The 24264-nt window shown below is 35.9% G+C and overlaps 1 protein-coding gene across 2 annotated transcripts in view; it reads right to left on the bottom strand.

Annotated features, from left to right (window-relative positions):
- Nucleotides 1-24264, bottom strand: part of LOC131038366 (tryptophan--tRNA ligase, cytoplasmic) — a 137393-nt gene that overhangs the window by 10214 nt on the left and 102915 nt on the right. Inside the window, exons 8-12 of one of the 2 annotated variants that reach the window (XM_059218300.1) lie at nt 14841-14921; nt 14419-14490; nt 11689-11757; nt 11364-11474; nt 9939-10256 (exon numbers count right to left, since the gene is read on the bottom strand). In XM_059218300.1, coding sequence (XP_059074283.1) covers nt 10209-10256; nt 11364-11474; nt 11689-11757; nt 14419-14490; nt 14841-14921 — 381 coding nt within the window. In that variant the 3' untranslated portion in view covers nt 9939-10208. Of the gene's footprint in view, nt 1-9938; nt 10257-11363; nt 11475-11688; nt 11758-14418; nt 14491-14840; nt 14922-24264 lie in introns of those variants that run through there. The other variant, XM_057970777.2, reaches the window with a different exon arrangement.

Below are 24264 nucleotides of genomic sequence, written 5' to 3'. Positions count from 1 at the left end.
TCTTATTCAGAATGGGAAGCATTCCTACATTTGTACTTGGTTTATCTTCTTCCCAAGGGGAGAAATGTTGTTTGTCTTCAAGCACTCACCATTTATGAAGGACATTATACATTATGGGTGGGCTATGTAGTCTCTCTTTTTCCTTCATATGGAAGGATATATGATGTATGTAGTTCTTGGGGGGTATCATTGACTACTCCATGCATCATCTTGATATTTTATTTCTTTCTTTTGGAGAGGAGTTTTCTCCCACTAGGATTTTCTCTGGTTGTGAAAGTTACATTGCTTTGCATTAGTTTGTCAGGACTCATTCATGCATATTAGCTCTAAGGGGACATTACACTTATCTAATTAGGACATTTATCTAATTATTTACTAATTAAATCCTTTATTACTTTTTCACTTAAAGGATTTAATTAGTAAATAATTAGATAAATGTCCTAATTGGCTCTAAGGGGACATTTACTAATTAAATCCTTTATTACTTTTTCACTTAAGCTAAACTTGGTGCGTTTTTATTATCTAGAGTTTGCTTTTCTAATTATAGTTGATCTCAATTTAGCTTCTACTTTGCATTGCTTTAATTCTCCTAATTTTAGCAATCAAGTTTGCACCTAGGGTTTCATTCATCCTTTATAAGGATTCATTCATTTATCCATTGTAATTGTAAGAATTTGCCAATGATAACCAAGATCTAAAGGCCAATGAATAACACAACACAAGAGATACAAAGATAGACAAGAACAAATTGTATTCTCATCAAGATGCAAAAATCGATCAACTATACAATGAACATGAGCCTTCTTATAAAGGCAACGCCATAGGGAAATGAGAGCACACAATCATGACATGTGGCCCAATGACATACAAGGGTAAATAGGAGTAGGTAGGAGAAATAATAAAATATTCCACTAAAGGTGGATCACCCACCAAAGGTGGAATGTGATAATAAGATAACACCACAAAAGATGGAATTTCTCCTACAACCATTTTCCCTAGATGCACACTTCCCTAAGTGTCATATGCAAACTACCATGAATGCATTATCCTAAATCAACTTATGTAAAGTGTAATTATGAGACATAATTTACACCAACGACCCCCCTTTAGCGCAACTTAGGGAAATATAGACTCAAGCTAACAATGCACAACGGATCCAAGCTACTAGGCCAAGTTAGGTGCCCATGTACAAATGCAATGCAATCTCTCACAACTAGAGAAAGGGAGAAAACCCAATGGGAAAAAACTCCCCCCCAAATGAGAGATGAAAATACAAAAGAACTCTCAAAGAAAAAGGACAAAACCTTCAAAGAGGAAAAAGTCTACCCCATAAGAGAGGAAGGAGAAGTCAACTAACCCCCCTTGATGAAATATTTTGCACCCCCAAGAGAGCTCGCAACTAATGAAACTTACTCACAATGAAGGGTTTGGTGAAGATGTCTGCAACCTACTCTGTTGTAGGACAATACTACAAATCAATGACCCTCTCCTGAATCAACTCCTTGATGTAGTGCATGTGAATCTTGATGTGTTTGGTCCACTAATGGTGAGTCGGTTTCTTTGAGATCTAAAAGGCACTTTGATTGTTGCAATGAAGAACTGTAGGCCATGGAGTGGTGAAGCCAAATAGCCTCAATAGCCGCATTAACAACCCCTTGGTACTCAGCCTCAATCGAAGAAAGAGCAATAGCATGTTCCTTCTTGCTTTGCCAACAAATGGGGCTTGAACCAAGATAAAAGTCATCAATATCGCCAGCCCAATCGGAGTTTGTATAACCAACCAAGGTAAGTCCTATGCCTAGTGTATAGTGAATCACATAGTGATATGTACCCTGTGTGTAGTGCAAGATGTGTTAGGTAGCTTTCCAATGAATCTCATATAGTTCCTACATAAATCGTGAAACCATGCCAACCGGAAAGGAAATATCAAGGCGTGTGTGAGTTAAGTAGATGAGACTCTTAACAAGTTGATGATACAATGTAGCATCAACAAGTGGAGTGGAACACTTAGCCTCAAGCTTGACTCCTAAAAGAAAGGGAGTCAACACAGGCTTACAATCAGCCATGTGGAATTGTGCAAGAAGATCAAGAGCATACTTGGTTTGTGCAAGAGTAATCTCGAAAGATGACTACGATATCTCAATCCCGAAAAAGTAGTGCAAAAGGCCCAAGTCAATCATAGCAAATCTCTCATGCAAAGCAGATTTGACACTGCCAATGATGGATGAGGTGCTCCCCGTTATGATCAGGTCATCAACATAGAGCACAAGTATCAAATGAGAGTCATCTTGTCGCAAAATGTAGACACTTGGATCGGAATGACACTTGGTAAATCATGCAAAGAGAAGAAAGGAATCCATCTTGGCATACCAAGCCCTATGGGCCTACTTGAGGCCATAGATAGACTTCTTTAATCTGAAAACCAAAGAAGAATCCTGAATGAATCCCTACAACTACTCCACGTAAATCTCCTCTTCAAAATCCCCATGAAGAAATGCACTCTTCACATCCCTTTGATGTATAGCCCAACCATGAGTTGTGGCAATAGCAAGTGTCAAGTGAATGAAATTCATCTACGGGTGCAAAAGTCTCAGTATAGTCAACACCAGGAACCTATGAGAAACCTTTCACAATAAGTCGTTCCTTGTACTTATCCACACTACCATCCACTACAAACTTACATCGAACCATCTTTCTCCCCTTAAGGAGAGGGACTAACTCCCAAGTGTTGTTCCTCATCAACTATACTCTTCCTCCATGGCCAAGTCCCACTTGGGAACTCCTAATGCTTCCTAAAAGGTTTGTGGATCGGAAGCTATAGCAATATATGCATGTGGAAGCTCTTGATGCTATAATCGAATCCTTCAAGAGTCTGAAGAATCCCCAACAAGAGAACCCATTGACTCAAGAATTTGTCGAGCCCAATGAGTTATAGGAGGAGATGAAGAATGAGCTTCCTCGACTGCAAGTGGACCTTGCAAAGATGTGAGCCTGCAAGAATTTGCAAGAGAATCATCATTGGAGTCAGTATCATCACTATCCACAATAGAGGGAAGAGGATGAGAGGCTAAGCTAGGAGAGATTTCCTCAAAGTGAACACTCCTCTCAATGAATACCTCATGTTCTCTGGATCCATAAGTCGATATGCTTTAACACCCTTAGGATATCCAACATATATGCAAGGCCTACTCTGAGGGGACGCGACTAAACTGGCTCCAAAACGGGGTTATAAAACTAATGTTATAGATTTTTCAAAAAAAAATCGAAAAATCAAAGACACAGCTAATTCTGCTAATCACGATCAACGATCTGTAATTTTTGACAAATTTCGTGTTATTGACTTTTCGTGCCGTTTTGGAGACAGCTTAGTCGCAGCCACTTTGAGGTTCCAATGCCTTGTGCTTCTACGAAGGAATGCAAGCCCATGCCGGACACCCAAAGATCCTAAAATGTCTCACAATCGGTTTTTTACCACACCAAGCCTCAAAAGGAGTGATACCCTTCAAAGCCTTGTGGGGAACCCAATTTTGGATGTGTGTGGCACAACTAATAGCTTCTGGCCAAAAACATGGACCAAAAGAACGAGCATCTCCTTAAGGGTTTTGTAATGTCCCCTACTAGGTGTAGGCCTGTTTTAACCATAAATAATCTATTTCAATCAACTTATGACTTAAACTAAATTGGTTAGGAGACAAATCTATCTTAACATGAATCCAATCACTAATAACATAATCTTCTTCCTGATATCGAGTTGATAATTCAATCTGATTTATAATCTCAGATTTACTTGTTCATTCAAATTACTATTTCTATATAAATTGTATAATCATTATATTATTCTCTATAGCTATATTATTATTATTAAGTTCTGCAGAAGAACATTATCATGTTTCTTATATTAAGCATTCATATTAAGCACATTCCTATGCATATTACCAAAAAGAAGGATGTTACTGCCTGTAACTTAATAATAGTTTTAATCTGATCTGACTCGTGGTGCTCTCTCTACTACTAATCTTGAAGTATATGGAGCCGGTTCTTGACACTAAGCCAAATGGTCAAGTTGGGCAATCCGAATAGGATATAATAAAGATATAAAAGATATGATGATCTTTTGAAGGAGTTCGATCTCCATCTTATATCTTGCATGTTGGGAAAGGTTGCAATCAAAGAGATATGTCTTTTCTTAATTCTGTCTCCAAATAATTAGATCGTCCCTCTTCATAGAAGATCGATTCTCTTAATGCAATCACACCCCTTTCTTTAATTAATGATCATGGTGATCGCTTAATAATCCTTAATCGTACCATTTTCATGCTCTGTCTGATTGCTATCATTAAGTGTTCTCATAATCCCTATGGTTTACTTGTGATTTGTAATTAACAATCTTGTATTACACACATAGACTAATCGTTATTATTAGTCTCTTTACTTTATCCTAATTGTTCCTTCATATTGCACGATCATGTGTCTTGCTTTAATCGATCCCTTTATCAATTACCCACATCGTTGTTTCATGTATGATCGATCTGTAATACTTGTTCTTGATGAGATTCCTGGTATGATAATGAAATCGTTATGTCCTTCATCTCTTGGCATACTTCCTTAATTTAATAATCTCTTTATCAAATATCAATGAGAATTGAGTTTCATATATGATTGATTTGTCTTTTGATTATGAAGGACAATCAATTTGGCTCTGCCATCTATCAATATCAAGTTTATTTGATCTATAGTTATCATGCTGACCGATGAATAGTGATTGTCGATCAAGACATACAATTCAATCATCAACATGGAATATACCCAGTTATTTATTCCATTGTGGTTCCGCTCTATGTTAAATGGACTGCCTTCAACATTATTGGTTGCATACCTTCATAGAAAGATCAAAGATTGTAATATTTGTTTAATGTAATATAATATTAGTAATTTCAAATAGTCATTCCTTGATAAATATTATATTATATTAATTAATAAATAACAATTACTTCATTTAGGTTATATATATAGCAATCAAGGAGGGGACTTAATAGGTTCTATTCTTCCTTTCTGCAACACCATTCTACTGTGGAGCGTAGGCAACTGAGTGCTGAAGATTAATCTCCTCAAGAGTACAAAATTCCTCAAGTCTATTGTTTACATATTCCCTTCCATTGTCTGTGCGGAGAATCTTGACTTAATCTCCTCAAGAGTACAAAATTCCTCAAGTCTATTGTTTACATATTCCCTTCCATTGTCTGTGCGGAGAATCTTGACTAACTTCCTTGATTGCTTCTCAACATGAGCCTTGAAGGCTAGAAATTTGTCAAACACTTCACTCTTGTGAACAAGAAACTAGACCCAAGTGAAGCGAGAGTAGTCATCAATGAAGGTGAGGACATAGCAGGCCTTGCTAAATGATGGCACTGCAAATGGACCTACTACATCACTATGAACCAATTGAAGAACTTTCAAAGCTCTCTAAGACTTTCCCTTATCAAACTTCTCTTCAGGATGCTTGCCTTGAACATACACCTCCTGAAAAACTGATTTGAGGTAGACCTGTGACCATGTCCGTAGAGCTTAGCTGTTGAAGATGGTGGTAGCTAAGTTGTCCAACCCACTCATGCCATAGCTTACTTTCTGAATTTGAATGAGTGAGCAAGGCCATAGAAGGAGATCAAGGCACAAAGTGGGAAAAAGAATAAAGCCATGAGTTGTGATTGGCTTACCCACTGCTACCAAAGCATCATTCTCAAGTTTTTTTCCCACAATTGAATCAGGCATAAACTCAACTTTCTTTCCATTTCTATAGTGTGTGATTTGGTAGATAGAAAGGAGGTTGGTGGTCAAGTTAGGAACATAGAGAGCATTCTCAAATGTTCCATCATCCATGGCAACGGAACCCTTCCCTTCAACTTCCACTTGTGTATCATCATCTATGAAAATGTGAGGTACCTTAGATGGCTGCAATGAGGAAAACTGCTCCCTTGTAGAACACATGTGATGCAAGTCACCCGAGTCGAGTATCCACTACTGTGAAGAACCTATCTTTGCCATAAGTGCTTGGCCTTTTCCTTTTGACTGTGAGGAAGTGCAAGGAGATGAATCCTTCTTCTTGTAGGTGGAAGGCAAATTGATGTTGTTCTTTTTAATGATGTTTGTCAACTCATCAATTTGCTTTGAGTGGCAATGATGCTCATCATGACCAAATTTCTTGCAATATGAACAAGTTGGCCTCTCCTTCTTAGGTGTATTTCCTTTCTTGGAAGAGGAAGAAGAATTGCCTTGTTGTGGAGAGGATGATTGTGCTTTATCCTATTGTGTAAGAATTTGCCAATAATAACCAAGATCTAGAGGCCAATGAATAGCACAGCACAAGAGAGACAAAGATAGTGTTGATTTTATTGTAGTTGTGGTTGGAATCCACAAGCCAACATTGATATCACAAAGGTTGTGCTTATATTTATTATTGTGAGAAAATATAATTATATTATTATGTGATAATATAATTATATTATAATTATAATGTATAATTATTATATTATATGATAATACAATAATTATTATATTATATTATATTAATAATATATTAATTGGTGCATATACATAATGAGATGTGTGATCTCATTCAATGGATATAATAGAATAACAAAAAATATGCAGATCAATATAAATCAGAGGGGAGACAAATATATCATCTATGATTGGGAGGGCAATATGGGTTATTGCCCGTGAAGAGCATATCAGTAAAAATAACATTGTATCAAAGCAGTTCATTTCTTGTGGATCGTGTATGCAGTGGCTTGATGGCGCAGGTGGAGGAGCTTGCGCTTGGCTTGGAGGCGAGCGGGGTGAAGTTCGTGTGGGTCCTGCGCATGCCCTCTAACATCGCTCAAAATTCATTCTCCTCCACGTTAGACTTTCTCTCAGCGGGGTTGCTCAGTCACATGGCGGCCATCGATTAGGGGTTCTTCGTCTTCGGGTGGGCTCTGCGATTGGGTATTCTGACACACCCTGCCACCAACGGCTTTATTTATCACTACGATTGGAATGCGGTTCTACAATCCACCGCAATGGGAGTTCCCCTCACCACCTAGCCGCTTTATGCAGAGCAAAGTTCGAAGAGCTGAACATTGATTTATTTGATAAGACGTTGGAGACGATATATAAGAAGATCTCAATATTAAAGTCAACGACCTCATTATGACAGCAGCGATTATATTCTACGAAACTATGGATCTCATGTAGCAATGATTATAAACACACAACAGTGAATTTGTAAGCAGCAATTCAAACCTTACAAAGGTTTTTGTATTCTCCAAAAGACAGCAATTACATCAGTGACTTGTTGAGAGACAGCAACGATGGTATAATAGCTTGTATTAACTAAGAAGAACAACGCTTATGTTTGTTCATGATCAATATAACCAACTCTATTTTCTGAGTGATTAACATCATAGCAATTCAGACTATGAACAGCGATTTGTTTGATAGCAATACACAATGATTAAAATTTCAGAAACAAAGATTCGAGAATGAAGAGTATTGAAGATAAGAAGACAGCCGATCCATATAATCGACTTAATGCACATTACACAATGACTTAATAATTGTATCTCAATATTGTTTTGTGCAATAATACAGAATTCTCTGGTTGTTATAGAGCATACAATCTTTGCATGATCTCTTTTGTGTGATAGATGTTTTGCTTGCAAATGAATCTTGGCTCTTGTGGTTGATCATCAACTTCTGCATTCAAGAAGTGTTTTTTACACTTTATTCAAAATGTAGCTCAAAAAGCGACTTTTGGATGTAATTGAACGTAATTTTAAATGCTTGGAGGGCAAAGTAAATTACAATAAAAATAAAATTAATAGAGAGACCAAAAAAGGCAAATATAAAAGAGAGGTCAAGGCACAAAGCAAATCAATTTATCTTGTCATTTCATTATTCCTTCAATCTTGGTGATTGCTGTTGGAGATCTAGAGGATGAATCCCTCTTGGCTTTCCATAGTTGGATTTGGGGACGAAAAACCCCCATCTCCATTTGAAATGATTCTATTCAAGAAATCGTATTGGAGCTTATACATTGAAGTCATTTTCAACTTGCTACAGTACCATTATAATGATTTGAAGTAATTTTTGTTGAGTTTTAGGCAATCAGATGTTAATCTAGTTACTTAAATTATAAACAGACTGAGAATAAGCAGAAATAATAATAAAAGAACACAACACAAGACACAAGTACCCTGGGAAAACCTCCCTCTTGGAGGTGAAAAACCCAGCAACAAGGTCTCAGTTTATATTAGACAATATCAGTATACAACTTTGTTTCAACACTTGAAGCAACATATAAATAAGAACAGCAGAATGAAGATTCCAAACTAGGGCACAAGGAATAGCTTGATAGACTTATCTGCAATATCAAGATTTGCTATTTGCTGTCATGCAGATCATTTGCAGACCATAGGAGTGAATTCGCTGATCTTTGAATGTGATTCGCTGCCACTGAGATAGTTCGCTGATTCCTAGGAATGAATCGCTGCCTCAAGAAGATAGTTCGCTGGTCTTGGAAGGATGATTCACATAAGGCTAGCAGTGCTTAAAATGAAGATGATGCATTGTGTAGAATGAATCTTGTTTATATACAAGATTCATGTTCAAGTCTTCCAAGTCGGCCTTAACCAATTCCCTTTATTTTACATATTTCAATTTGCACTTTTGGCGCCCAAATTGGGGCCTACATAACTTGCAAGTTGTGACATGTTTCCTTTTGGGCCCAGCCCTATTAGACATGAAATGCTTAACCACGCGTTACATTTGGGCCCAGCCCTATAGACATAAATCGCTTAACTTTATTACAATAAGATAATTTTTAATTGCCACAAGGCAACATTAAAATATGATCCAAACTAGCTAACCATTTCAACAATTTTCAGCTTGCTACAGTCATTTATTGAAGATTTCAGCTTGTGGATGTTTGCATTGATTATTATTTGCAAGAGAAACAGATATATATATATAGATTATTATTTGCATAATTGGGGTAAATCATAAAGGCTTGTTTCTGTTGTTGCATACATTATTGTTGATTACATTGGCTGCCATAATTTATGCAACACTCACTATCCCATTCTACTTACATATCGAATTAATTTTAGTGCATAAAGTTTTCATTGAAAATTGGTGAATTGTAGTACCATCATCCATAAGAAATCAGTCATGGAACAACAATCATATTTGATATGTTTGACACATACAATTCAGATCTGTTATTTATCTTGCATTTGAGGATGTACCACCAGCAATACAAGGGTTTAAATTTGTTGTTTGGAAGTGTAAGATTGATTTACAAATGTTTGTAACATTGCGTTATTGCTAATAAGCTAGGATTTGTCATCTGCATTGGTCATTTGATTATTGTTTCCGCTTGAACATGTTTGATAAGTCATCCATTTCCCACAGTGTCAGATAGTTGGCATTACAAATACATGACTTTCTGACTAGGCATTCAATATTCCTATTGTCCTATTTCTTGTGTTAACATCAACCTTAGAACAGACAAACCAATATCTAAAAAGTGTGCCATATTCTTGTTTTTCCTAGGCACAAGTTAAGGTTATTGACCACCACTTTTCAGCTAACTTAACAGATCTGAAAAGAACGCTTACTTTTTCCTTATTCATATGTGCTACTTTGCAATCTTCACACCACTTTCAAAAGAAGACATAATTTTCTAAAAAGTGCACTTACCTGGCTTATATTGTCCTGTTCTATGGTTATCTTCTTCTAGATGAAATCTTCATGATATGGTACAATTTTATAATATTGACACCAATCTTTAGAAAATGACAAGAGTTTTGAAAAAGTGTGATTTTTCCTTGTATTCTTCTCATTAGGCAAAAATCACTTAGTAGAGCAGCATCTGATCATTTTATTTTGGCTCTATTCACTTGAGTAAAAAAATTGTTTTTCATTGATGTGGTTCTCTTTGTTTTGGCAGCAGAAAACAAAATAACACAACACTTCATAAAGTGCGATTTGATTTTCTAAATCTTTTCGTTGACTGTAATTTACTTCATTCGACACTACCTCTATTTGCCAAACTCCATCCTTTCTAAACTTCTGATCAGGCATGATTTACAATTTGCAAGGGCACCACTATTTATATATATGAATAAATAATCTTCTTTGGTTTGATTAGACATGCTTCACTATAAACCTTATATGTCTTTGAGACAATCTCTCTTCAGCATCCAAATCTCAGCCTCCTAATATTAGAAAAATGCAACCATAAGTAACATGCAAAGTTGTTAGTTTAAAACAAACCACAAAACATCTTTACAATTTGTCCAGAAAAAATTTACACTGATATGAACTTGTCATAAAAATGGTAACAAAACGATGAAAAAAAGACATCCAATAGTACAAACTACAAACATCAAATTTCAAATTGGTACAACGTGCCAGCAGCATTTGTTGGGATTCTTATTTACCTTCATCATTTAATGTCAATAATGATGGCGATGATCTTTTTGAATACCCATATGACACTGATTATTGAAAAATGAATATCTATCATGAAATTTGAGTTTAGACAAATTGACAATGAAAGACAAACCCAAACCCTCAAAAAAATTTGCTGTATCAGTACAAAAACCCTATATCAAAACCCACACTTGAATTGGCAGAATTAAAAACATCATAGATTTGAAGCATGGGTAATGGCATTTTCTATTCAGGCTTTCAGTGGATGCTCTTGGTGTTATAAGATTACCATTTAGCTGTCTCTCCTTTTGGTTCATAATGGATTTTTCCACTAGACTTTAAGGATAATAATCTAACTCGATTTATAATCTAAATTTGCATTTTGTAATAGCCCTTCACACTCTGGCATTTTGAGTGTAGCCATGGTTCTCTTCTGATATTACAAATATCTATAATTTAGGTTTAGAAATATAGCAATTAAAATGCCTTTATGGTTGAATCATAGCAGAATTCCAATACCCGGTTTTGTAAGTTTTTGAAGCTGCACATTGTTCCTATTACATCTAAGTTAAAAACAGAGATAACATAGATTCTCCTTAAGTGGAGAACAGCAAGACACTAATGACCAAAGAAAAAACTAGATGTATGGAAGAGCACTAAGAAAACTATAAAATCGATACTAAAAAGGCATCATTCATGAAAAAGAATCATTACAATTTGTTTAAATATTGATCTTTGTCAAAGAAAAAAAGTCTAGGACATTGTAACGTTATAGTCAATGGTCCTAGGGATCTCTCAAAACAAAACGTTACATGCCCTTGTAATCCTAGTTCTGTAGTCAAATATGAGCTTCAATCCATAACTTTATAATACATATAATTTTCAATTACCTCATCTGTTACTGCGGCTCGAGCTTTGCGATGTCGCTCAACCATCTCCGTCAAAACTTCAATAAGCCTTTTCTTAACCTCCCCAGTCAGCATTCTTCCAGCCCCATACTCCTGTATGAATGTACCCAACACATACGGTACATGAAATTATTTCAATCAAAACATTGATTTTCCATTAATTTTAAATACATTGCTTCAAAAAACCCTTCGCCAAATGAAGTGGGCACAAAATACTGTCAAACTCACCCACTAGAAACGAAGAAAAAACCAAGCAGATAAAGCAGTAATCAGAATGAACAGTTAGAAGTGGCAAATAGGAACAAACCTGTTTAATGTTCTCCAATTCAGCATCATCCTCAAGGAAAAAGCTGAGATACTTCACAGGTATATCCACCTAATCAGCAATCCAGGACAGGCACTCATGTCAGTATCTGTAAACATAGATAACATAAATTGCACAATTTTCTATACTAAGATAGAATGATGATTAAAGAAAAAAATATACAATTCATGCTGCTGATACACATCAGCTTTCTACTGCAGAGCATGCTAACTGCCACTAGTACCCCAAATCTCTGAGGAACATAAGAAGATTTCGACTCTCTATCAAACCTTGAATAAATTTGCATCTAAACTCACCTGGTTAGAATCTTCTCATGGAATACCATTAAATAAATACCAACTGCGAACATAGATAAGCCAAGGCAAAACCATCCTGCCTCAAGCTTCAAGAGTTACAATTTCAGAAAAAGAGCATGATCAAATTATATCATCTTTGGCCTTCCACAGTGTTTAGCTTCTTTTCCCAGAGGTCATGCAGGTGGCATAGCTATAATAAGGGATGGTACTTTAATGTATCCAGTATCTAGACAGGGATATGTCATAGGGTGTGCCAATTATACATAGTAATTAAACATTAAATTCTCCGTATCTTCAATGTATCCTCCAGCTTCCATCTTTGATACCATAGAAATTAACCTCTGGGAACATACTACCATGTGAAAATGAACACTCTAATACTCTCCCACCATCCCTGGTGAAGAGTGTGCAATACATTACACCCAAGAAAAGAGAAGCTATCAGTATATAATGATATGGTACTTTCAACTTTAAAAGTCTAGACAGCAGTATGTACCGAGGTGCCATGGGCCAGTTCTACTCATACAAATTCCATAATTCCAATTCATCTTCCATATTTCATCTTCAATGCCATTGAATGAACATTTTCAAAAGACTCTTGTATTTGGAAATGAGCACTGAAAATAGCCTCCCACTAGTCTAGGAAAAGAGAATGACATACTACATTATACCTAGGAAATGAAAGTTGGAAAGAATTTTCTTCATCAAATGACCAAAGGCTCCCCCTCGTTCATTTCTAGAAAAAAGGTGCCACGGGCGAGTTCTACTCATACACGTTCCATAATCCCAATTCATCTTCAATGCCATCGAATGAACATTTTCAGGAGAGCCTTGTATTTGGAAATGAACACTGAAATAGCCTCCCACAAATCTAAGAAAAGAGAATAACACACTACATTATACCTAGGAAATGAAAGTTGGAAAGAATTTTCTTCATCAATGACCAAAGGCTCCCTTTCTTCATCAAATGACCAAAGGCTCCCCCTCGTTCATTTCTGGAAAAAGTTCATTTGGCATTATTTTCAAGTCTAGTAGCCACAACCCCTTGACCCTTTTTGAAAATTTTGCTTCCACCGCATACCTCTCTCTACCATTATCCTTCGCCTTCCAAAACCCTGCAGATATTTTGTCCCTATCATGCTATGCATTGAACTGTTTTCTCTAACCTCTTCCTACATCCAACCACATTTAGCTTTAAATGTTTGCTCTCTTGTTGGGGATAGTTCAGCTCCTAGCACCTTTCACTATTTTCATTTTTGCTTTCTCTATAATTAGGGTTGTGAATTAGAGACTTCGTTTTTCTTAGCAAAATAAAGTCTCTATTTTATTAATGACATTATATCATGAACTTCTTTCTTGGAATGCTCTAAATTATTGTTCAAGAGAGGATAGAATATTCAATACTTTATTCGGTGTTCGATCGTGCATGAAAAACACATCAATAGTATCCATAAAGACTCGGTAAAATTCTTCCCATTGATGACCATAAGGTGACAAGTAGACTTATGAAGGCCTTCAAAAAACAATATACCCCACACAAAGCTCTATTAATCAGAATTAAGTAAATTAAGTTTAGCAATCAATATGGCTTCAAGAATTTGGCGAGGATTGATAAGGACACTTCAGCAAAAGCCAAGCAAGTTGGCGATGAACCTATGGACCTCCAAGATTGTTGAGCATACTTGCCATTTGTCTTCTCTCACAAGTTTCTAGTTCCTCTATTGCTGAAACAAATTGGTCTGCATATAACTTTATCCACTCACTAAAGAGGAATAAACTTGCATCTAAAAGAGCAGAAAAGATTGCTGCAATATATAATGCCTTGCATCTCATTGATCACAAGACCCCTGAGTAGAAGTAAAGCCTAGTGATATGATGGGATGTAAAGCCTAAGGAGACGCGAAGCCACAACAAGTTGATGATGAGCAAGATGTGCAAACAAGATTGGATGGCATTGGGAGCATATTGCAAGATGATACAATCCTTCTAAAAATTCCAATGATGAGCAATTTTCTATATATCCTAATCCAGTCAGTGATGATGATGACTGATTTTCCAGCTTGTTGCTCAAAAAAAAACAGCTACAAACATCTGTTTTGGCAATTCAATTTTCTCATTTTGATACTTGTCATTTGTAGACTCTAGTCAGTAATTTGAACTTCAATTTATTTGTAATGGATTCCGATTTTCAGCTACTATGATCATTGTCAAATTATTACATTTTCATGTATGATTCAACAATTGGCATTGTTTAGTTGTTATAACTTATAGCTGATACTTATCATTGGTCAACTGTTGTTGTTTGTTAAAATACTGCTGTCCCAAGAAACCTGTCCCCCAATCCTGGAATATTTGAGAAAAACTAGAAAAAATGGCTCAACCAAAAGAAACTAATGATTTTCAAAGGAGATAATACCTCAAGATTTGCCCCATACTTTCTGTGAATTTCTATTGTATCTCCACCTCCTGAAAAGGCATATTTGTTCACCTGCAGACCAAGAACGTATATCAGTATGCGTATTCATCTATATTTCCTCTTAGTTTTCATCTGTATTTCCTCTTAGTATTTCTACTATTTACTAAGCACTTCACTTTCCATCATAAATGCTTATCTCCTAAGAGATTTTCAGATCTGTTCAGCAGAAATATAAATATCTACAATATAATTTTGTTGTCCAACCTAAAGTTTATTTTAATTTCAACTACAAAGCTCCCAAATTCCATTGTGAGAAGAAAAAGGCATTATTGTTACTTTGTGTTACTAGGCATGCCAAAACTTATAATTATTTGATGTCACCCTAACTGGCAATCTTGTAAAACAACTCTGTCGGGCATCACCTTGTTCTTGATCTCCTTGGGCAAATCAGTAACATAGATTGCTGTGGTAGAATCACTTGCAGACATCTTTCCTGTCTCACCCTGAAAAAATATGAAAAAACCAAAGCAAATATTGTGAAACTCTTATTTGAAACTTTGGAAGTAAGAAAGGTAGCAAAAAATGGAGAAGCAAAAAAGGCAATTTACCAACTTTTAACTCTGGTTCATATGTTTACCAACTGAAGATATAATAAGCGATGTCTTTGCTGGTGCCTTAGGGGCGTACAAAAGTAAAAGGTTATTCTAAAAAATATTAAATATATCTCAAGCAAGATAACATCCGCTGTATAAAAGAAGTATATATCTCATAAAAATTACTAATAGAATTTTGTTGTATTTTAACCCCATCTTTTCCAGTACCTATTTAATTATCTCATACATGTGAGTTGTACAAAGATAAATTTAGTATCTAGGATGAGGGACTTAAAGTTTATTCTGAAGGTATGGCTATTGAATTTCTAGAAAAATGTGGCTCATATGGAAGTATCGCAATGATGACATCTTTAATAGCAATACCAGGCACCTCACTGAGTCTCTTAGGAGACGCATTGCTCATTCTATTTCTGTGCAGGTCACTGTTGTGCTTAAACTTGACTCGGACAAGTTTGACAGATGGATCAAGGATGGGGCCACTACTGTGTACATCCGTGAACTATCACACGGGTTCACTTGGGAAAGAGATGAACCAGGCAAAGCAGCTTTTGAACAAGCTTTGGTAGCCTTCATGAGGCAATTGGATCGTAGACAAATGCATATGGAGATCATCCAGGAGGAGGCTGATCTGATCACTGAGCGCACTTCTCATCCTCATAAGAAAGAATTACTTGATGGTCGAGTGGAAGTATGGCAGGAAGGAGCTATGGGCTGGGTGGCATGGCTCCCACTTATGGGCAACAACAACTCACCAGATGCTGAAATCCTACTTCCTTAGCTGTTGATTAATATGCTATAATGTCAATTTTGTTTATAAATATGTACAACAGTTGTAATCCCTGTTTTTTTGGAGGTGCACGTTAATTGTGCATTTTGTATATGCACCTTCTATTGGTGCCCCGACTACTGCTGAACTCAGTCTTTTTTGCTGAAGCTATGTAATGCTTTTTTGATATCTAATCCAAAAAAAAAAAATTCTAGAAAAATGTATTTCTATAATCATCAACCATATACAAAAACAGTACAAATGCATCCAAGTTCTGCACAGTTAACACTAGCAGCAGAGTGGATACATTACCTACCTCACAACTTTCAGAAACTCCAAAACTATAGAGGCGATAGAGAAAATCCTCACTGAAAAAAGATGAGTCAACAAAGCAAAATGGTCGTCACATAAGCACAAACTTCTGAGCCATCCACAGGCAGAAGAGCACTACTGAAGCTACCATTAAGCAAGGTGACTGGAATTCTACACTCTACAAACCAGCACCCCTACAGCAAGCATTTCTCAGCTTGCTCCCAAGAAAGAGAACACTACCATGTGAGAAAAAACACTTGCAATTGAAGGACCCAATCAAAGCTTTCCGCTGCCAACTAAATATTGTGCTTCTAAGTGCCATGAGCTTTGAAATTCTCACTCTTTTGGACAATCTTTGCTAAAACTATTGAATTTCTTTCAAGCTTGCACCAAAGAAAATACAAAATTGCTCTATACTACTTTCTTGTTTGTTAATTCTAACAACGATAGCTCTCAATGGAATCTCTTTATTCTAAGAATTGCTCACAACTCTTATTAATATATTCCTGATCCAAGTTCGTTCTACTCTGTTTTTTTGTATCATCTCCATTCTTGTACAGCTGCTGCTACTTTTCCAAAGCTTGTCAGATCCTTTTGACAAGAAGTCAGTTGCTGTAACATTTTTATTTTGCAAGACTTCAATATCATAGTATACTTTCCAAAAATAGAAATTTACAAAGATAGATAAACAAGTTGCATAGGCAGTAACAGAACCACAAACATAGCAGAAGGAACAAAAGTGGTCAGCATAAGTCGAAAGAGGATAAATCCAATTCACAAACAGAGGGTCCAACAGCTACAGGAAATTTGTCAAAGGACAATAGGAATCCTGCAGCCACTGCTTAATGGTCCGAATTTGGCAAAGGAGACTCAAAAATAAGAGAAAGCACTAGGGCACAGAAAACATAAAATATGGTGCATGGGATATACCAGTGGAATACACTGTTATCTGATGCTTATAACTCACAATGATCATAACATCATCAGATATGTAATAGAATGCAATCAATATCCAAACCCACTTTTGGTGAAAGGTATTCCAACATACTACTGTTTTTTGAAGTACAAATACAATGTCACTAATAGTAAAGGATAAGCTAGGAAATAAATGGATAGAATGCATGAACAAATCTGAATACATCAAAAGGAAATAAAATGTCACCAAACATTACAAAACCTTGTCAATACCCAGGAATTCCAAGTGCATTTCAATCCCATTAAAATCAAGTTGCAAGAAGCTTGGATACATGTGTAATTGAGGCATTAAGTGCAGATATTGAAAAAATTCCAAATTTAGGATTTGGGAATTCGTTTATATAGCATGCCATTTAGAACTAAGTTACTAGTTCGCCTAGTTCTAGGTCTTGTATCTACCTAGTCCAGATTCTGAGATGGATCCTCTCTCGATTCTAAGAACATCCTTCCAAGCATACCCCAATTTGCTTAGGTATGTTGTAGAGTGCACCTAGGTAAATCCAGTAGCGGTTGGGAGGATCCATGAAGAACCCAGGCAAGACTAGGTGCCAAAATAAAGTGTTTATATTCCTTTGTTAGCCTCCTATATTGACTGGTCAACATAAAAAATAACTCAACACAAAAACAAACACATTTACCTAATTTTAATACAAAACACTCAAACTGAATACACTTGCTAAACTTTCTTCCTTGCTTGTCATTGCATATTCGATGCTGGTGATTGATCATTGAATGTTTTGAAGAGGTTGTTGGATTCCTCTTCCTATGTGTGTGCAAGAGCCTCTTTGCTGCCAAGGAGAATGTGGAGGAAGATTCTTGGATTGGAAGTAAGGTTTTTTTCTTCTACAGATTAACTGTTTTCTTTTGTTTTTCATTCTTCAAGATTTCAAAGAGTCGGGTGACATCATATATGTTCTTATTGTTTTCCACACTTCTTGTCATAGGGATTACAATGGCAACCAGCTCTAGCTCTATGAGACAACTCCACTTCAAAATAGACTCAGATTCACCCCTGTGGAAGTGTGTTGACATTATACAGCAGCTTCCAAATGAGGGGGGGTATGTATGTATTTGTAGTCTGTGTGATGTCAAATATACAAACTCATATTGGCAAGTGAAATCCCATTTGTGTGGTATTCCTAACATGGACATCAAATCTCGTTCAAGCAAGAAGAATGCAACTACACCAACAAAAAGAGTGTTGGAATATATTAGAGAGCAAAAGCAAGCAAACAAAAGAATTGCCCTTAGAACAAGTCATCCTTTGGCAAAGAAAGGATCTTGACCAAGGAGGTCCCCTATTTGCTGATCTCTTAATATTCCTTAAATTGCTATAGAGAGCCACCTATTTTTGACCACACATGAAAAAGAGTTCATTACACATAAGAGAACAAAGTGGTCATTGAAAAAGACATTTCAAAATCAATCATGAAGATTGTTGATAAACACATCACAATCTATGTGTCTATGCAAATGGTTAGTCTTTTATGTTATTTGGTCACCATTTTGATAAGACACGGTAAGAAAGATTAATAAGATTCTAAAAAGATACAAGGGCTTGGGTTTTGAGAAGGTGTGCAATGCCTTGTTGACGGAGGAGGTTAAAATTGTAGAAGAATCATCAAAGTCCATTATTCATGGATCGAGACAGAGATGTACATTCTTATGATGAACGGAAGGATGCCAAGTATCAGCCCTTGATAAATGTTATTGCAATGTCCCCTAAAAGAGGCATGTTTTTGGAAGCCACAATTGGGGCCCTAATAACATCGTCCAAATCATAGCGAACAACACATAAAATTGTAGAGCAGCTTGTTTGTTGGTTGAGGGCCGAGGCACATTATTTGCACATTTTTTAGATACCTTACACTATCCACTCTCTCAAACCTCTCCTTCAAAATATGAACAGAAAAATTGATTAGATCAAACAAGTGTATATTAAGGCCAAGCAAATCCAAATGTTTACCACCAACCACATGTTGTAAGTCATATTGAGATCGTTCTCCAAACTAGAGCTGTTGGAGGTAAATGAAACAATACAACTTTAATTTTCACTTTAGTAATTTATTTTTTTAATATAAATATGTTTTCTTCTTTTGCTTTTTATTTTCATATAACTTGCTAAGACCTGATTTGCCTCCAATGCAATCATCTTGAAATGACTTGTGAAGGTGTAGGAAGCGCTTTCTAACATCAACCAACTTTGGTCCAAATGGAGGAAATCACCAAAAGGGCAACGAATATCAAACAAATGATCTTTGATGATACTTGGTGGGATTGTGTGGAATATCTTCTTATTTTCGTTGAGCCCAACATGAGTATTATGCATTTAACTAACATCAATAAGCGATACTTGGGAGGGGTACATGGTGGTAAAGACTCATGATTGAGAAGATGAAGAACATAAATGAAAATAAGCAATATCCTAAAGAATTTTCTTCAAACAGGTGCAGAGAATTTCTTTTAGCAGTAGAAGAAAATGACCACCCCACTACATCTTCTTGCCTTTTCATGGACTCCAAAACATTTCAATAACAAGGTCCTTTCCTTGCCAAGGAGAATTGCACCATACAACAATATGGAAGTCAATGAAGAGTACAAGCTAACATTTGCTAGACTATTCCTTGATCCTAATGTGGAGGATGTAGTTATGAATGGGTTTGTCAATTTTGTACACTCCAATAGTCAAAGTATTTCCACTCTTCACAACAAATATAAGAAGAATGCTTACAATGGATGGTACTTCCATGGCCAAAAACTCCAACACCTATAACCTCTTGCAATCAAAGTTTTATTGCAAGATTTTAATTTCTTATCTGAATTTCAAGTTTTCATTTTTGACATAATATTTGTCAAGTTTGAAGTTTGATTAATCATTTTATAACTCTAACTCTCTAAATTTTCCTCAACAGGTCGCCAATTCATCTTCATCTAAGTGGAATTGGAATCGGAGTACCACTTAGTAAAGTGTAACCAATTGGCAGCAAAGGAGGCTGAGGAGTTAGCAAACATGCATTCCAGCTTCCACCTTTCAGACAAACAAAAATTAGAATGACTAGAGCAAGAAGCAACAAAGTTGTGAGATGTAAACCACAGCAAGCTGACTTGGATGTTACTGCTGCCCAACAATCTGCAATTTTTGAGAATTCAGAGAACCAGCATACTTTTAGAGCAAGTGTCAATGGCAGTCCTCGTGGTTCTGCTAATTTATATATATCATCTAATATCACTAACAATGATGATCTTTATAAAGACCCATATGATTTTGATTACTGTTTTTTTGTTTTAATATTGAACAATGAATAGGTATCATGACATTCAGGTTTGACAAATTAACATCCAAGTTGTATGTTTAATTTTTATTGCAGTCTTCTTTATTATATGCATGTTATGGGTTATTCTTAATTCCAGTTTTTAAGCTGTGAATATGAGTGTATGAGTATATGGATGATGTTAATATGTTTTTTGTACAGACATACCCAGAACAAATCCAACCACAAAAACAATTCTGCCATACCGGCATATTCGAACCAGTAACTTAGATTTGAAACTATCTTTGGGTATATATTGGTACATACTGATTTGTGTCAATTAGATTAATCCTTCAATCATAGTTGGCTCCACGTGTAGTTTATTTGATATTGATTCATTAAAGGGATACCTTTGTCATCTAGTGTAAGTTATACCATCTGTGGATCCTATAACATATCTGAATGTTCGACTTATCAACTTCTTCTCTTACAAGTGATGACTTTATGCTTTTTTAAAAATTGATTAGAACTTATGTCAGTGTAAACTCAATAACAATAAATTAAACCATAAAAATGAATGTAATTGTTTCCTAACATTTGATCAATAATTATGCATTCAATTGCATGTTATGATCCAAGGGAATTGCAGATAATAATACTACCTTTAAATTCACTCTAACTAATTTGCTAGGTACAATGTTATTGGTAACACGATATGTCTAGCACTTTATTTAAAATTTGTGAAAGTCTGCTAAGTCTTTGCCTTACTTTATGACAAAATAAGTAGAAAGATAAGATTAATCAAATTATTAAATTTGCCTTACATACGACCTTCTAGATTGCTTTTGACATAGAGATTCTGTGAGTATAGCAAAGTAGCATTTAAAGAGTCTCTTGCATCATTTGATAACTTCCTTGAATGTTTGCTAATTACAAAGAAAAGCTTGTGAAGGTGAATGACTGCAATACTATTAGTAGCCAGGAACTTTCATAATTATCTATTTTCTTCTTTTATAATCATCCTACATGAAAGATAGAACTGAATGCCTTCAATAATAGTACTTAAATCTTGAAGCATAGCCTAATATAATCTCTCCGATAGAAAGGAACAGGCCCAAAGCCACTGAAATTCGTTGGCATCATATTGTAGCATATGACTCCACATACTTTACAGGCCTTGGCAACTTTGTGTCCACCATCTCCAATTAGGGTCTATCATTATTGTAGCAGTTAGTTAACTTTTCAAGTATGGAAGTTTTTTAAGACGCTCCTTACTTGCTACTGTAAATTGATCTCTAGAGTACCATTCACCTACTTTGGTCTAAACATTAATAGAACTTCATTTTTTCTCACTCATGAAAATTAACCCTTGCATTAGTGCCATTTTTAACATTTAGAAAATGATCGATAGAAAATAACTTGCACATAGAAGTTGAAACCCACAAGGTTATTTGCACTTTTAAAGGCAAACCTTAATCCTACAGAAAGAGAGACCTACTGCTGAAGTATTCCCCCTCGTAACATTTCCATGGCAGTTTTGGCCTACAACGTTGCATGCATTATATGTCAAAGAGACTTATGATTCCAAAAGTGTGATTGTCTGAAATTGACAACCCAATTCACAGCCTAAGGCATAGAATTTTTCAATAGGCTAACTGTAGGTGACCTTCAATAGCAGGCTGAAAGAATTGTTGCTTAGGCATAAGGGCGGCAAGTTTCAGTTGCCGCTGCAGTGACATTTATTATAAAGAGGTCCTTATAGATGCCAATTTCGGCCACAACTGCATCCTTTTGTCCTTGCCATGTCATAATCCTGCCATAGTGAAGAAGGTTCCAACTTGAATTTGAAGGCAAACTTTGTGGACACTTTAAGGATTTTTGACAAAACTGCTTTACATTTTCCAAAACTATGATATCTTTCAGGGAAGAATTTACAATGTTTCTCTGAGTTTCAAGGATGGGGTTTTGGAGAGCGCAAATTTTTTTTTAGATTTTTTAGATTAGGGGATTATGGTAGGAAGGTGGCTATTAAAATATTATATACAAAATTTATATTTGAACTTTTATGCAATGTCCCACCCCAGGTGGAACTACTGAGAACTGTTCTGTAACAACCTGCTGGTTAATTTTTAATTCAATCAACTATCTTTTCCTGTGTTTTTGGTGGTCTTTCAGAACTAGACAGAAGTTGCAGAAGATGTATTTTGATATGTGTTTGTAGTTTTTGAAGAGAAATAAAAGTTATATTCTTTTTGCAGTTAATGAAGCAAACTAAAACTAACTTGGGAATTACAGTCAAGCTTGTTGTTCAATCAGATTTCCACTGTAAACAAATACGCTAGTTTCTTATGATAAGGTGCTATTACAAACAAGCAATGCTTCCAAATCACTTTCTAACATGTGACAGGAGGCAAATGAGGTGTATGCAATCTTGAAGGACCATATAATCATCGCCAATTGTCTAGCCTCTTTTATGCCAACCTGACCCTATCTATCCATGCCAAACTCATATAACCAATGAATTTAATAAGCTTGATCCACTCTATTCTAGATTTTGAAGCTTCTTCTAAATTGAACATTCTTTGAGGCCTTCATGAGGTTGTTCTTATATTTGTCAACATCAGTGAGGACAACTCTACCTATCCTTTCACATACTATTTCGGATTAACAATACATTTGCCCATGTGTAAAGATGTGTGCAGCTTCTCCCACCTCTACTAAACAATGGGTTGGGAATGCTTGATGAAGAACTCAAGGGTGGGGTATCACTCTACAATAGTGATCTTCATCTAGACAAGCATGCTATCAATGCATTTATAGATTTCACCAAGACTCGGTAGGACTATAGTATGCATAAGTTTTCCATGGTCCACATAGAATTGTATGATTGCTTTTGGTTTTAACTATGTACAAAAACAAAAACAATCATATAATACTAGGCTAGGATTGTAGGAATCCCTATATCTAATGAAATTAAAAATTGGGAATGCATAGATGCGGTGCATCTATCATCTAATTGAAACACATTTATAACCACAACCTCTTTTACCCTCTTGCCTTCCTCTCTCTTGGACTCCCCCCAAACTAGTACACTTGTGTATGGTGATCATAAGTTGCAAGGTCTCCTACAACTTAAGCATCCTCTACAATTAAAGAAGTATGAAATAATTCAGGTCTCAACTAGTTTGAGGAATTTCATGCTTGAAAACGACCGAAACAATGTCAAAGAGGGGTGGTTGTTGCAAATGAACATTTACACCTCCCTTGCATCCATCACAACCATCTTGACACACTCAATTTTGCCAATGTCCTTGAGTACATGGCATGCACACAACAAGAGATCTAGTAGGTGTAAGTCGTGACTATAGGTGGACTCAACCAATTTGTCTAATAATCTACACCCATATGTTCATCAATAACTACCTACACTACATTAGAAGGACCAATCTTGTCAATAGCATCTCAAGATATAAAATTGAAACATTGCATCCTTGTCAATTCCCAAACAACCAATCATCTCAAATAAAGTAAGGCCCATCCTTACATGAGACTATAATACTAATGAGTGGATGGTGTCTAATATCTATCCATCCACCCAGGATCACAATACAACAATGAGAAACATGTGGTCTTCATCTCCTTCATATCCTCTATCAACAAATTCACCTCAAAATATTTTTTGTCCAAGATGATGGCCCTTAACTTCTTGTCCCCAAAATGCACATAAAATGTACCTATTTTGGCTACCTAAGCTATAGCCTCCTTGAAATAAAGAAAGTGAGCAACATTGAATGGAATGCCATTGGCATTATCTTCTTGGTCTCAATCTTGTGCATTAAACATATCCATAACTAGATTGGAAATTGAATGCATGTCTTTTCATTTCCACTCCGGCTCCATTTCACTTACCTCATAAGATGAAACTATA

This window comes from Cryptomeria japonica, chromosome 3, assembly GCF_030272615.1.
Source record: "Cryptomeria japonica chromosome 3, Sugi_1.0, whole genome shotgun sequence".
Lineage (NCBI taxonomy): Eukaryota > Viridiplantae > Streptophyta > Pinopsida > Cupressales > Cupressaceae > Cryptomeria > Cryptomeria japonica.
Note: the sequence above shows the minus strand (reverse complement) of the source record. Positions and strands in the feature narration are given on the sequence as shown.